The sequence below is a fragment of the Myotis myotis genome, unplaced genomic scaffold (assembly GCF_014108235.1).
Source record: "Myotis myotis isolate mMyoMyo1 unplaced genomic scaffold, mMyoMyo1.p scaffold_m19_p_6, whole genome shotgun sequence".
In the NCBI taxonomy this organism is placed as follows: Eukaryota; Metazoa; Chordata; class Mammalia; order Chiroptera; family Vespertilionidae; genus Myotis; species Myotis myotis.
Window position 1 is genome coordinate 21317855 of NW_023416368.1, and position 13025 is coordinate 21330879.

Genomic DNA, 13025 nt, shown 5'->3' on the forward strand with positions numbered 1-13025 from the left:
ACATGTAGTGGTTAAGTGGCAGAGTACAGAAGTGGCACCCAGGAATACACAGGCGATGCTGCCGGTGCAGGCTCTGCCCCGGGGGCAGGTTCCCTCCACTCTCTGTCATCCTCAGCCTTCCCTCCTGGGTCATGGTCCTTGCCACGCATTTACGGTTCATACCAATGAGAACACGCACGATGAGGGTTGCACCTCATGTTGACAAAGTGCCTCTAATGTCCTAGGTACTGTGCATGGTCTAAATTCATCCTCACAAACAACCCGATAGGGTGGAAATGATTACTAGCCCCATTTATCACATGACGAGGAAGAGATTCAGAGAGGTTAAGAAACCTGCCCAAGGACACCCAGCGGATAAGTGGTGAAGTCAGGACTCAAAGCCAAGCAGCCTGACACTAGGTCCTGGCTTATCATCATTTTGCCTGCAATCATTTTGTACTGCTGAGAATCAGCCTGATTTAGGACCTTGGAGTCCATCTAACCAGATCATCTTATTTCATATTTGGGGAGGCCAGGGGCCTAAGAGGTGCCTTGTCTAAGTTTGCACAACACCGAGGTGGCAGAGCCGGGTCTCAAACACAGGCTCCCATTCTATTTCTTGTGCCAACGACTGCACCTTAGACTTTGTGGCTTGGTTGCCTCCCTGGCTCTGTACAGTCATCAGGCCATGGATAGACGCCTCTCACTCGCCCATCCATGAGTTCCTGACTAGTGGGGCTGGGCACCCTGCCATGAATGGAGGAGCACCCCGTTCTCCTGGAGGTGAGCATCTAGTAATGGGGTGACATATACTGCGTAACCAATCACATAACCTCTCTAAGGACTCTCATTCCTGCCAGAGAGCCCGCCGTTAAGTGTAGGCACCCTGCTCGTTTTTAAAGGGAAAAGTTACGTGTTCTCTTCCCACCAAAGAAATCCAGACAAATTCCAGAGTGGAAAAAAATAAATCACCCGAACAATGACAGACTGTTTCTGTAGGCAAAAAAACATCAATTTGAGAATCGTCTGCACATAAGATGGAATGGCTTACTGCACCTGTTATTTGTATGTGATTTTCTTCACCAGCGTTTCAACTCTCTCGGGGCACATGGGTATCATGCACTCAGATTACACTTAAAAATACTGATGTTAAAAAGCAAAACATGAACGCAGCTTTAGGGCAAAATAAAGGCTAGACACAGAGTGCTTTGAGACTGAGGAAATATACACACAGCCAAGGCTCAGTCTTGGAAAATGCCACTTCGGCGCTCCAGCTGGGGGTTAAGTGAGCAAAGGGAAACATGTCTAGCTCACCTAAAACTACGGTGCACAATTCGAATCTGTTTGCCACCACCTCTGACCAAAAGTTGCTTTAGAGTCGTCAGTTGGTGAGTGTTTCTGCCTGAAACCACAATGTCAAAATATCGCATCCAGCACCTTCATTTAGTGTGCCTGTGTGAAAAGTTGCTACACCCAAACAAGGGAGTCCTTGTGCAGAAAGTGGTAGAGCTTTCTAAAAGTCATGGCCAGAGCCGGTCATGGGACACTGTTATACGAGGGAAGTCTGAATGATTCATTATGATCCATGAAAAGCGCTGTGAAGGAACGAAAAGTGAGCTCAGAAAATTCCGGACGGGGTGCGGGACACACCTTGACCAGGGTCTTTGCTGAGAAGGTGACACCAAGACCAGAATCCTTTTCCCAGCCCCTCAATGACACGCAGGACCAACAAAGAAAGACACACCTGGGCAGGGCGGTGGGTGGTATTTCCTTTTTAATCTCCATAGTGTATTTGTTAAGTTTATTTATAAGCAGATCACTTCACTATTTACAGTACATGAGCATAGAGATTCTACAGTTTCTGTGATGTAAACAATAACTCCACGGTGGGAGTCAGAAAAGAAGCCAGTTCTGAAGTATTTACAGACGTTAAAATAGAACTTTATACTCACAGAATAGTAATACATAGAGCAATCTGGTTAAATTATCTATGAAACTATAGAATCTGACAATGTACAAAGACAGGAAAACATTTTCTCATTTAGAAGGTAAGACGGATGAATCACACCAGAAATAAAGTACGGACGGTGACGACCACGAGAATTAAAAGCAAAGAAGGTTTCTTCCTTGCCTCTTACGGATAAAGTATTTATATAAATAAGGACACAACCCAACAAAATGGAAAAAAAATATATAAAAATCCTCTACCAATTAAAAAAAAATAGTAAAACTAAAAACTCGAGATTCCCAATCATTAGCAGTGTCCTTTAAAAAATTAAAATTTAGCTTTCTATTATAAATAACAAAGCAATGTGTCCCTCTGTGTAGGTGAAATTCTTGCACCTTTCTCAAGAAATGCATCAATGTAATTCTACACATACACATACACACAGACAGGCATGCGGGTGCACGCGCACACACACACACACACACACACACGCACGCACACACACAGCCTTGCACTCACGCACCCCAGGCTGTAGTTACCTTGTTGAGCTTCCTAATAAATAATGCCCCCTATGGAGTACCCCTGGGGATACCCACACCTCACAAGGTTAGCCATTCCCTGGTTTGACCCTGTCACGGAGCCGGGGAAAGCCCTGGCTTCCTATTGCTCAGAATTCTCTAGGGCAGGCTGCATAATCACACCAAGAGAAAAGGATTTGAGTCCAAGATTTGGAAATGCTTGGAACATAGGGACCACCTTGCCCAGTGGATTAAGGCTAGCTACAAATACTGTCTCTTTAGAAACCTGGGGTTGGGGGGAGAGATCTGATGGTGGTTTCCACACTAGCAGCTGCCCCTGGAAGAAGCAGATGCTCAAAGCCAAAGCTAAGACCGTGGCACAAGGAGGTGGCTGTGAATTTCCGGAGCAGATTGCACTGAGCCGGACTTCTGGATGGTCACTGCCCCCAGAAACCACTTGGAGAGCAAAGTGGTCCACCTCCCTGTCCCACCGACCAGCCTGACCACACGCCCCTTGAGATAGATTTCCAACCCGTTTCCCTCGGAATCGGAGCGTCCCTCGAGAAACAAAGCTGGGGATAGTTTATGACTTTTTATTCCTAACACAAAAACACTTAAGATTTTTAAATACAAAATATAGAAACAAAAACTAACAACGAAAGTATATAAACTGTTTGGCTATTCGGTGGACCCTATCAAAGGCCATGGCAGCCCCCACACAGGATCCTGACGCCCAATCTCGTTGCTTGTCCCGAGGGGACAGTGCGGGCTCACTTAAGGTCAGCAGCTGGGCGGCCACTACTGCAGTTCCAGGACACCCCTCCCGGGCACCTGGACACAGGGGCCCCCTCCTCTGCCCACAGGAGAGCTAGTATGCTGCTGGGTCTGTGTGCATCTCTGTGGTTGCTTAATTCTCCTGAGCAGTGTTCGCTGGGCTCTAAATATTACAGACAGTTCACTCATGACATTACATGTCATTCCCAAGTTGGGTCCTGGACAGCAAAGTGGCAGAAAGGATTTATTTGCCTTCCATCTGGGTAGCTGGTGGATACAGTCTTTGGCCACTAGATGGCGACTAGACGTTGATAAGGCAAAGTGCTGAAGTGGAAGCGAACCGATCCCTTCAAACATCACCCAGAGCAAGGCCAGCAACGTGGAAAAGGTTTTATGAGGCTTCCTGGAAGGATCCTTTGACAAGAAAAATACAGCACAGAGGGACTTCTGGCTATATAAACACCTCTCTGAGGTGCTGCTGCCCAGCCCGGGGCTGACCATCTACAAAACGATTTTTCCAAGCTCCCGATTTGGGCCGTTGGGTCTCTGAGCTGCTTCCAGGTGTGCAAAGGGTTCTGATGAGACAGAATATCTGATAATCTGTCCCTCCAAATCACGGAGCTCCAGTCATCGCTGCAATACCAGTAAAGAAACAAGAACCAAAAGCTGCCTGAAACATACGCAGTGTGATCGAGGCCTCCTGTTGCCCCGTATGTTTTACGATCATTTGAAAAAAATGTGTGAAAAATGCCTCCGTTAAGCTGTTTTGAAAAAACAAAAAAGTGTATTGCTAGTATTGTCTGAGAGCAAGAGAGAAACAGCCAAGTGGTCAGAACATTCAGGTTAAGAGCTGCTTGGTGGGGATGATGACGAGGCTAATGTGAGATTCAACATCGCCACCTAGCCACGTGGGGGTGCGACTCCCCACCCTCCCCACCAGAAACTATGGCTTAGATCTGTCCTGGGGAGCCGGCCTCCGGGGATGAGGCAGGTTTGCCAGGACCATGTGTGTTTGAAACTGCTGCTGGTCCGTTCCCTGGCAGAGAATGTGACCCTCAACATGAGCTGGGCACAGCCAGAGAAGGGACTTGGAGCTTATTGGATGAACTTCAGCGCTCATCCAATATTCTCCTATGTTGGACTAAGGATCACAGAGGCCCAGGATCACAGAGCTGGGAAGAAACATTGACTTTCTCAGTCTGAGATGGCTTATAGTTAAATGACTTGGGCTTCAAATCCATTTCAATCAGCTGGGCTGTTTTTAATTTAAAGAACAAAAAGGTACTGAGATCTAAACTCACCGTTCCCTGTTTCTGGGGCCTCCAGCAAAGAGGCTGGCAAAGGGCTAGCCCTAGGATTGGCTCTCCTGCCGCTGATGTCTCAGAGGTACCTCCCTCCGCTCTCTCCTCCCTCACACCAGCCCCCTTCCCAAGGCCCTGCCCCGGTACCTCACACAGCCAGAGGCGACCCATATTTGCCAGTGTAGACATATGGAGCCAGGCTGAAGTGCTGTGGTTTTCTCAAAGTGCTTTTATTGGGTCAATGCAAAGTCAGCCTCTGCCTACTGCCTGAGCATCGTGCAGCAGGTTCCCAAGGGCTCTTCTCCCCGCCTTGTTTTGGGCCAAGGGCATCTCTGTGCAAGTGGGTTTCCCCGCTCCCAAGCTCTCCCTCCATTTACCCTGTGCCTCCGGCGTTGGCAGACAGCCCTGGAACCCATCTGTGTGTGCAAATGCCTCAGGGACTTGGGACCACCTTGAACATATTGCACGTAAGTACTAAGCGGTTCCCTTTTGCCCCAGCGGGAAGGGATGAGGGGGTCCCTCTTCTTTGGCCTATGAAACCATCAGGTTCACGTTATTTGCAACTGTACATCCAATTTCCTTCCTCGATCATATCTGAAGGTGACCGCTAAATCACAAGTGCTAAGAAAACCACCGCGGTTTTGACGTGAAGTGAGTCAGATCGACAGATCCTCTGGGGGTGGCTTCTGCTTCACAGTGGGAAGGACCCATCTCTCGAGCTGCAGGCTCAGCTGTGATTTCAACTGAGCCTGAGCCCAGGGTGGGGTTCTGACCTGTCCAGGCATAAGAATCTTGCTGCCAGTGTCCTCCCTGCTCCCCCCACTCCCCACCTGCACAGCGGCCTGGGCACGAGTATTGCACACGCCTAGAAGAAATCGCTGTCAGAACATCTAGGCCAGTGGTTCTCAACCTTCCTAACGCCGCGACCCTTTAATACAGTTCCTCATGTTGTGGTGACGCCCAATTTCATTGTTATAAATTGAACATAATTAAAGCATAGTGATTAATCACAAAAACAATATGTAATTATATATGTGTTTTCCGACGGTCTTAGGTGACCCCTGTGAAAGGGTCATTCGACCCCCAAAAGGGTTGCGACCCACAGGTTGAGAACCGCTGATCTAGGCGCACAGGCTGTGGGCGATGGAAGCTTCTTATTGCATCATCTCTTCCCACATCAGGACGTGGGTATTGCATCGTTGAGCTCAGAGCATTCCTCCCTTCCTCCTCCCGCCCCCGGAGCCCTGCCTCTCTCCTGAGCGTGTCCCACGGGCAACGCTGCCAGATCTCACGGTAGATGCAGACACCCAGATGGTGCTTTTAGACTCCAAGCAGTGTTCTGATTAGGGGGACAAGGTGTGAAGGGGCCAGGGGGTGGGGGCCTTAGCTACACTCCATCCACTCATATTCTTTACCTCTTTGATGCATTTTCCTTCGGTAACCAGAGCCCCCGAGAGCGAGGACTCTGATTCAGCCTTGTACCGACTGAGGAAGGAGATGGAAGAATTCCACTTAGCGGTTGGATCGGATATTTTTGGAAAACATCAGCACGGCACAGAGATGGACAGTACCACCTGCCCGGCGTGGGCGGCTACTGACACAGTCTACAGGAAGCTGTATGGCAATCACATGTAAACATCATCGAGAGCAAACACTAGGACAGAGCTACAACGAGATGGTTGCCAACGGCAGCTGCTCCCTCTGGGCGACTCCTTAAGTTGGTGGGAAAGAGCCCGAGGTGGACTAGTTCTTCTGATGAGACCTCGAGTCTCCTTGGTGATGCACAGCACCAAACGAGTCTTCTGGATACAGGAGGTCTGCAGGGCCCGTCAGCTTTAGAACCTGCGGCCTTTTATGGAGAGGACGGTGAGCAGAAACTGCTGGGTGTCCTTGGCAGGCTTCCTCTCCCCCATCAGCGGCCCCCAGCTCTGACCTCAGGGACATCGCACCCCCCTGCCACGCTCAGATCTCTGCTCTGCTCAAGGGCCAAGTTTCAGTAACTTGAAGAGCCCCGTGTTCATCTGAAGTGAAAGGACAGCATCAGCTGGCCTGGCAGAGGGGAGAGGCTTGTCCTTCACTAAATCTGCATTTCTTTACCCTCAAGTACCACCTGCCCATGCTAGAACCTCTGGCCTAGTGCAATGGCGGAAGCAGCCCATCGGAAGGGCTTAGAGATGGCCTAGTCCTACTGGCTACCACAGGGTGAAATCTCAAGGCCCTCCTTGGTGCAAAAGAGGACGCAGGAGGCAGCAGACGGCTTTAAATTCCATTCCATAGCCATTTATTCTGTGCCTACTGTGTGCTAGGCAGTGAGTAGCTATAAAAGGAATTTAGGATGTTCGGGTCTGTGCTGCGGGAAGTCCCTTTATTTGGTCCATCCTCATAAGCCCTGCCTCCCCAAAACAGGTTCACACCGGCTTGTCCAGTCTCCACCCCCCACCTCCCCAAGTTATGTGTCACAGTAATATTGGGAGTCCTGTGCCAAGAAATGGCTTCAGGGAAATTTTCTCTCGTAGGTCAGGACATGATTGACAAGAATGGGCCAGCATGAAACCCAGCCACCATAACCTTTAAGACGATTAGACCAAGATGTCAAATAGGTTAAATTCTGATCAGTAATGTCTGCCCAGAGCTCTGAGATGAAGAGTCTCATAGCACAATCAGGTTCAAAGAACTTCAGTGCTGTGGTCAATTAGTTATGTCTGCCACTGGCCAAGCATGTGGCTGTAGTGGCACACATCTTGAGCTAGATACTGCAGAAGCTAAGACTGTCGAGCTGGCAGGGACCTTGGAGATCACCTTGCCTAATTCCTCCCCAGTCTATTCCACAGAAAAGGAAATCGGGGCCCAGAGAGATCAAGTGACTCATCATGCAGGAGCTCAGATTCCCTCTTCCTTCTAAAGCCTGCCTCCTCCAGCCTTCTCTGCGGGCCTGGCGTCTGCTCACCACCCAGGACGAGCTCATTGGCTCAGCTCACCTACTAAGGTATTTGAAAACCTTAAAAAAAACAACCACCAACTATCCATTCTGAAAGGCCTGGCGTTAGCAATGGACTAACTTAGCTTATTTAGTTTAATGAGTCAATTTCAAACTTTGTTGAAGCAGCAGGACCTGTTTTCTTTTCTTTTTCAATGTGAAAATGTACCAAGGAACACTGGTGTCGGAAAGGGATCCGGTGGGAGCTGCTCTTTCTGAAGCAGTAGCCACGTGCTCAGCCCCTGCCCGGCCATGCTCTCCCTCACGAATGGCCCCAAGGCACCTGCGGAACACCCCACCCGACGTGGCTCTGACGTCACCCGAGAACACAAAATTTAAAGTAAAGCCCAATCAGCATGTTTCCTAAGTGGAAAAGGAGCTGGGAGGTTGTTTTATCCGTCCCCAACCCTCTTCCTGCTTCCCTGTCCCATGCCATCCAAACAACTTCACAGCTGAGGGAAAGGAAAGACCAGCTGGAGGGAGTAAGACGGGGCGGCGACTGGTCCAGAGAGGATGACTGCTCCCAGACTACCTGTCCTGGACGCTCCGGGCGTGTCACTGAAGCTCTGATGCATGTCCACGGGAGCAGGCAAACCGCAGGGCCCCTGGATCAAAACTCACGCTATAGCTTGAACGCACCCAATGCTGCCGAATCCACTGTTGACATAACTCCCGTGATGAGCCTGTAGGTTTCTAGCTTGTTGCCCAATTTAGCTGACCTCACCTCTCGCAGCCCTGAAACTTTGCACCTTTACCCCAGCTACGGTGGCAGCATGGGACCAGGAAGCAGGAGGTCTGGGCTGGGTCCCCGCTCTGCCCGTGGGGCCTCGGGCAGGTCATTTCACCTCTTGGGGAACGGCCTTCCTCCTGAGGATCTGAGGACTCATGGCCAGGCAGACACTCTGAGCGTGAGCTGGGCACCGGAGGAGGGCTCTGATTGCCATCGGACCTAAACTCGCTCAATGAGAGACAGGGCAGGGCTGGGCAGGGCTGGGCAGGTCCGGCCCAGAAACCGCTCTTTGGGACCGCAGGCCTCACTTCCCTAGCCCCCCAGCACCTGCGGGGCATCCTGGCAGAGGGAGCAGCGCAGCTCAGTGGCAAACACCTCACGACAGTGCATAGTTAAAAAATCAAGGAAGCGATACAATAACCCCAGGCACAGGACATCTGAGCCATAAATACATTATTTTAAGGATATACTTTTTCTTCAATTAAAAATGAGTTTATAATCCTGATTCTATTCACAAGTAACAATTTCATCATCACACGCTACAGACAAGAGATGCTATGGTGAATACGGCTGCACGTCTACGAGGGGAAGTCGGTCGGGGGGGGAAGGGGAGGTGGGTGACTGACCCAGCACTTGGAGACGCACCCGGGACAACCCGTCGCAAGCGAGGACACTAATGTGGCAGTGGAACGTCAACACCATGGAAACTCACAGACAGAAGCAGCTTTGTTCAATGTAAACATTGATTTTTTTTTTTTAAAAGGACAGCAGTTTCAAGTCTCTCTCTCTCTCTCTCTCTTTCTCTCTCTCTCGTATTCTCTCATGCGCTCGCTCGCTCTCCTTCTCATATACTTATTTTCTTTGAAAGCGTAAACATATTGAAAGGGCCTTGTCTGAGGTATTGAGGTATTCCTCGAAGGTTAAGGCTGTGATCAATGCAGGCTCTGCTGGGCCTCCTTCAGTAAGCTGTCAAAATCCATGGCTTCGTACTTGCTTTTCACTGATGCACGGAGGGCCTCTTCGGAATTGGAATCTGGGCAGGGGGTGGAGGAGTCGGTGAGTGGGGAAGGCGGCGAACAGGTCAGAAAGGACGTACGGTCAGAAAGTCTGCCGCCACAGAGTGGACGTGGCCCAAGGCCTCGGGGAGCCCTGGACAGCGGGCACCAGCTCAGCCATTCGGCTGTCACACGTCTGCTGTGTTGCCAACGTCTCAGGGCCTTGGGTGCCATTGGTAGAATGGGGTGGGGGGCTGATCTAGAGCACCCCAGGGTTCTTTTATCCTATAATCCTACTTCCCTCAAGAGCTTCCTGCCCATTAGCAAGCCGTTGTGCATGTCAGCTAAGGCAGCTACAAAACTAGGGTGCCCTCCCTGTCTGGCCATGAACCCGGGTCCCAGAAATGGGCCTGCGCCAGGTGGAGCGCTGCCCAGCCAGAACCCTCCCAGCCCCCCCCCCCCCCCCCCCCCGACACCCAGCCCCGTGCTAAGGAGGCTGCGGCGGACTCTCCCCTGCAAATAATTCTCTCCTGGACTGTACTTCTTTGTCTTTCTTCACTAACTTGTCCCCAAATGGGGAGGGCATGGCCACAGTATTGTTGATGGACAAGGCTGCTGCCTGTAGGGGCCACCACAGATGCCCCTGAAGGGGGGCAGGGCAGCCAGTGGTGCTGTGAGGTCATGGTGCTGCCATGTGGCTGTGGACACAAGACTGGACCTTCCAAGAGGCCCTGGGAGACCCGAATCTCTTTTTGGTGCCCGTCCTAGGACAGGACAAGATGGACCAGAGACCAGAAGGAAAGCAGGATGGCAGCCACCAGGGGAAGTGGCTGCAGAGCTGTAGGAATTGGCACAGGGAGCCTGGGTTGGGAGCTGTGTCCAGATGGGGCACTAGGTCTGGGTCTCATGAAGGGAGGTCTCGCCCTTCGTGCTCTGGGTCTCAGGGAACGTGGGGGCCTGTGGACTTACCGTAGTCAGTGTACCTGGGCCAGCAGAAGTCCCGGAGCCCCCCACAGCTCAGCCGGAATGAGGGCTCATTGTGCTTCCGCAGGGCGGCGCCGTTCCTCAGGGAGAGGGCGGCGTGCTCGGAACACCGGTAGGTGATGAAGCCGTACTTCTCGCCTCTGCGGGGACAGGACAGGGACTGTGTCACTGGGCCAGCTTGGATGAGGGGTAGAAAGCCAATGACCCATGTCGCAGGGTCCCCATGTCGCAGGACCCCCCCACACGGGGACGAGGACAATGGCTAAGCTGGCCTCTGTGACAGTCAGAGCAGGTGCTTTACGGAATGCCTGCCAGTGCTGGCCGCCACTCTTCACCCACCCCCGCTCAGTGGGTGCTGCCAGCTCAGCTCAGGGAGGGAACAGGTCAGTGGGCTCAGGGGGTCCCCACTCAGGCCTCCCGCCGTGAAGGCTGCTGCTCTTCACACTCCCATTTCCCCCATGACTCCCGTCTTCTGGGGTTTGCCATGCCGACACCCCATCCCACCACTTCCTCGGCGGCTAACTTGGCCTCACCCTCCCTAATATCGCTGGTACACATCACATCTCACCCTTCATGGGAGACATCTGTGACATTCGCCAAGGCTCGGGGAGTCTAAAGTCAGTGCTACCCCATCCCCAGCTCTTCGGTTCCATGAGCCAGAAAAAGAATCCCGACTGATAAATCCGGCGGCTGTGCAGACTCAGGGCAGAGACAATGTGGAGTTTCCCCTCGCCCTCCGACAGGCTTACCAACAGCAGGTGCCTAATAAACACTCCACTGAATCCCGCGTCCTGACACTTGTCTGAGCCAGGCCAGAGTCGAACCCCTTCTGCCTCTTTAAATATGTCTGAGCTGGTAGTACGTCTGAGACTCATGTGTGCTTCAAAAATATTAACAAATTGACCCTTCTCTTTAAAAATTAATTTGGTTTTTGCTTTGGCATGTGATCTACATATGGTATCCTAAAGACTGCACAGAACTTAAAACAGTTCCATTTGTATGACGACTCTTTAAAAAAAAATGTGGTAAAAACACATAACATAAAATGTATCATCTTTACTATTGTTTTAAAATATTTTTCTTCAATTTTAGAGAGGGAGAGAGAGAGAAACATTGATGTGAGAGGGAAACATCGATCGGCTGCCTCCGGCATGGTCCCTACCAGGGATGGAGCCTGCAATCCGGGAGTGTGCCCTGAGCAGGAATCAAACTGGCAACCTTCCGGTGCCTGGGATGATGCCCAACCCACTGAGCCACGCCAGCCAGAGCCATCTTTATTATTTTTAAGTGTCTAGTTAAGTCGTGTTAAGTATATTCACATTGTTGTGCAACAGATCCCCAGAATCTCTTCATCTTGCAAAACTGAAACTCTATACCCATGGAACAACTCCCCCTCACCCCCTCTCCCCAGCCCCTGGCAATCCACTATTCTACTTTCTGTTTCAATGACTTTGACTAGTCTAAGGACCTCACACAAGTGGAATCATCCAGTAAGTCTTTGTGACTGGCTTTATTTCACTTAGCAGAATGTCCTCAAGATTCATTCATGCTTATAGCACATAACAGGATTTCCTTTCTTTTTCAGATTGAATGATATTCCATCATATGCATATACTATTATTTTCCTTATCCATTCATCCGTGGATGGACACCTGGCTGGTTTCCACCTGTTGGCTATGGTGAATCATGGTGCTATGAACACGGTTGTGCAAATATCTCTTTGAGATCTTGCTTTCAATTCTTTTGAGTATATATATATACCCAGAAGTGGGATTTTCTGGATCATATGGTAATTCTTTTTTTAAAAAAAATATATTTTGTTGATTTTTTACAGAGAGGAAGGGAGAGGAATAGAGAGTTAGAAAGACTGATGAGAGAGAAACATCAATCAGCTGCCTCCTGCACACCCGCCACTGGCGATGTGCCCGCAACCAAGGTGCATGCCCTTGACTGGAATCAAACCCGGCACCCTTCAGTCCGCAGGCTGACGCTCTATCCACTGAGCCAAACCAGTTAGGCTCATATAGTAATTCTATGTCTAATTTTTTAGGCAATCTCATACTGTTTCCCATAGTGGCTGCACCATTTTATATTCCCACCACGAGTGCAGAAGGGTCCCCTTTCCTCCACATCCTTGCCAACACTTGTTATTTTCTGAGGCCATCCTGATGGGTGTGAGGTATGCAATGATTTCTATGCAGACACTATTTTCTCATGGAAGCCTCAAAAATTATTAATAAATTAGGATTTAACAACTTTAATAATGTAGCTTGCAAGTATAATAGGAGATACTTTAGAATTATTTCAAAACCGACCAAGGTTTTTGACATCTAAGTTGTACCTTTATATACAACCTAGTTTTGCAGGCCCCTGACAGATGAAACACTGCTTCCCAGGTGAGTGAGGAAAAACCAGGCTGCCCAGGAGAGTGGATGGTCTGTGAGTGGCTGCTGCGGGGCAATGAGGAGGGGTGAGCAGTGTGGAGCCTGCACAGCAGGGAGGTCCCAATGCATCCATGCCTTTCACGCCCCAAGGGGCTGTCTGCGCCCTGTCTCAGGTCTAGGGCGGAGAACCTGAAGCAGACAGGTGGGCTGCAGATCTGTTTCTGCCACGGGCCAGCTGCTCAGTCACCTGGTCTGAGCTCCCCAACGAAAGGTCAGCCATAGAAAGAATGAGTGTCTATGTCACAGGCACAGCGTTGGGAAGTGTAGAGAAGGCAAGGAAACTGACGGGTACTTAGCAAACCATCAGCACGTGTCCCCTGCTATTCCTGGGCGGCACGATCCTTACTGGTCCTTCCCCAGGTCCAGGCTGTGCAT

The 13025-nt window shown here is 50.5% G+C and overlaps 1 protein-coding gene across 3 annotated transcripts in view; it reads right to left on the bottom strand.

The window, feature by feature from the left end:
* Window positions 1-5546: 5546 nt before the first annotated feature.
* PPARGC1B (PPARG coactivator 1 beta) overlaps window positions 5547-13025 on the bottom strand; it is a 102522-nt gene continuing 95043 nt past the window's right edge. For 2 of the 3 annotated variants that reach the window (XM_036313804.1, XM_036313803.1), the window contains 2 exons: window positions 10192-10346; window positions 5547-9260 (listed from right to left, as the gene is read on the bottom strand). In XM_036313804.1, coding sequence (XP_036169697.1) covers window positions 9160-9260; window positions 10192-10346 — 256 coding nt within the window. In that variant the 3' untranslated portion in view covers window positions 5547-9159. Of the gene's footprint in view, window positions 9261-10191; window positions 10347-13025 lie in introns of those variants that run through there. The other variant, XR_004968293.1, reaches the window with a different exon arrangement.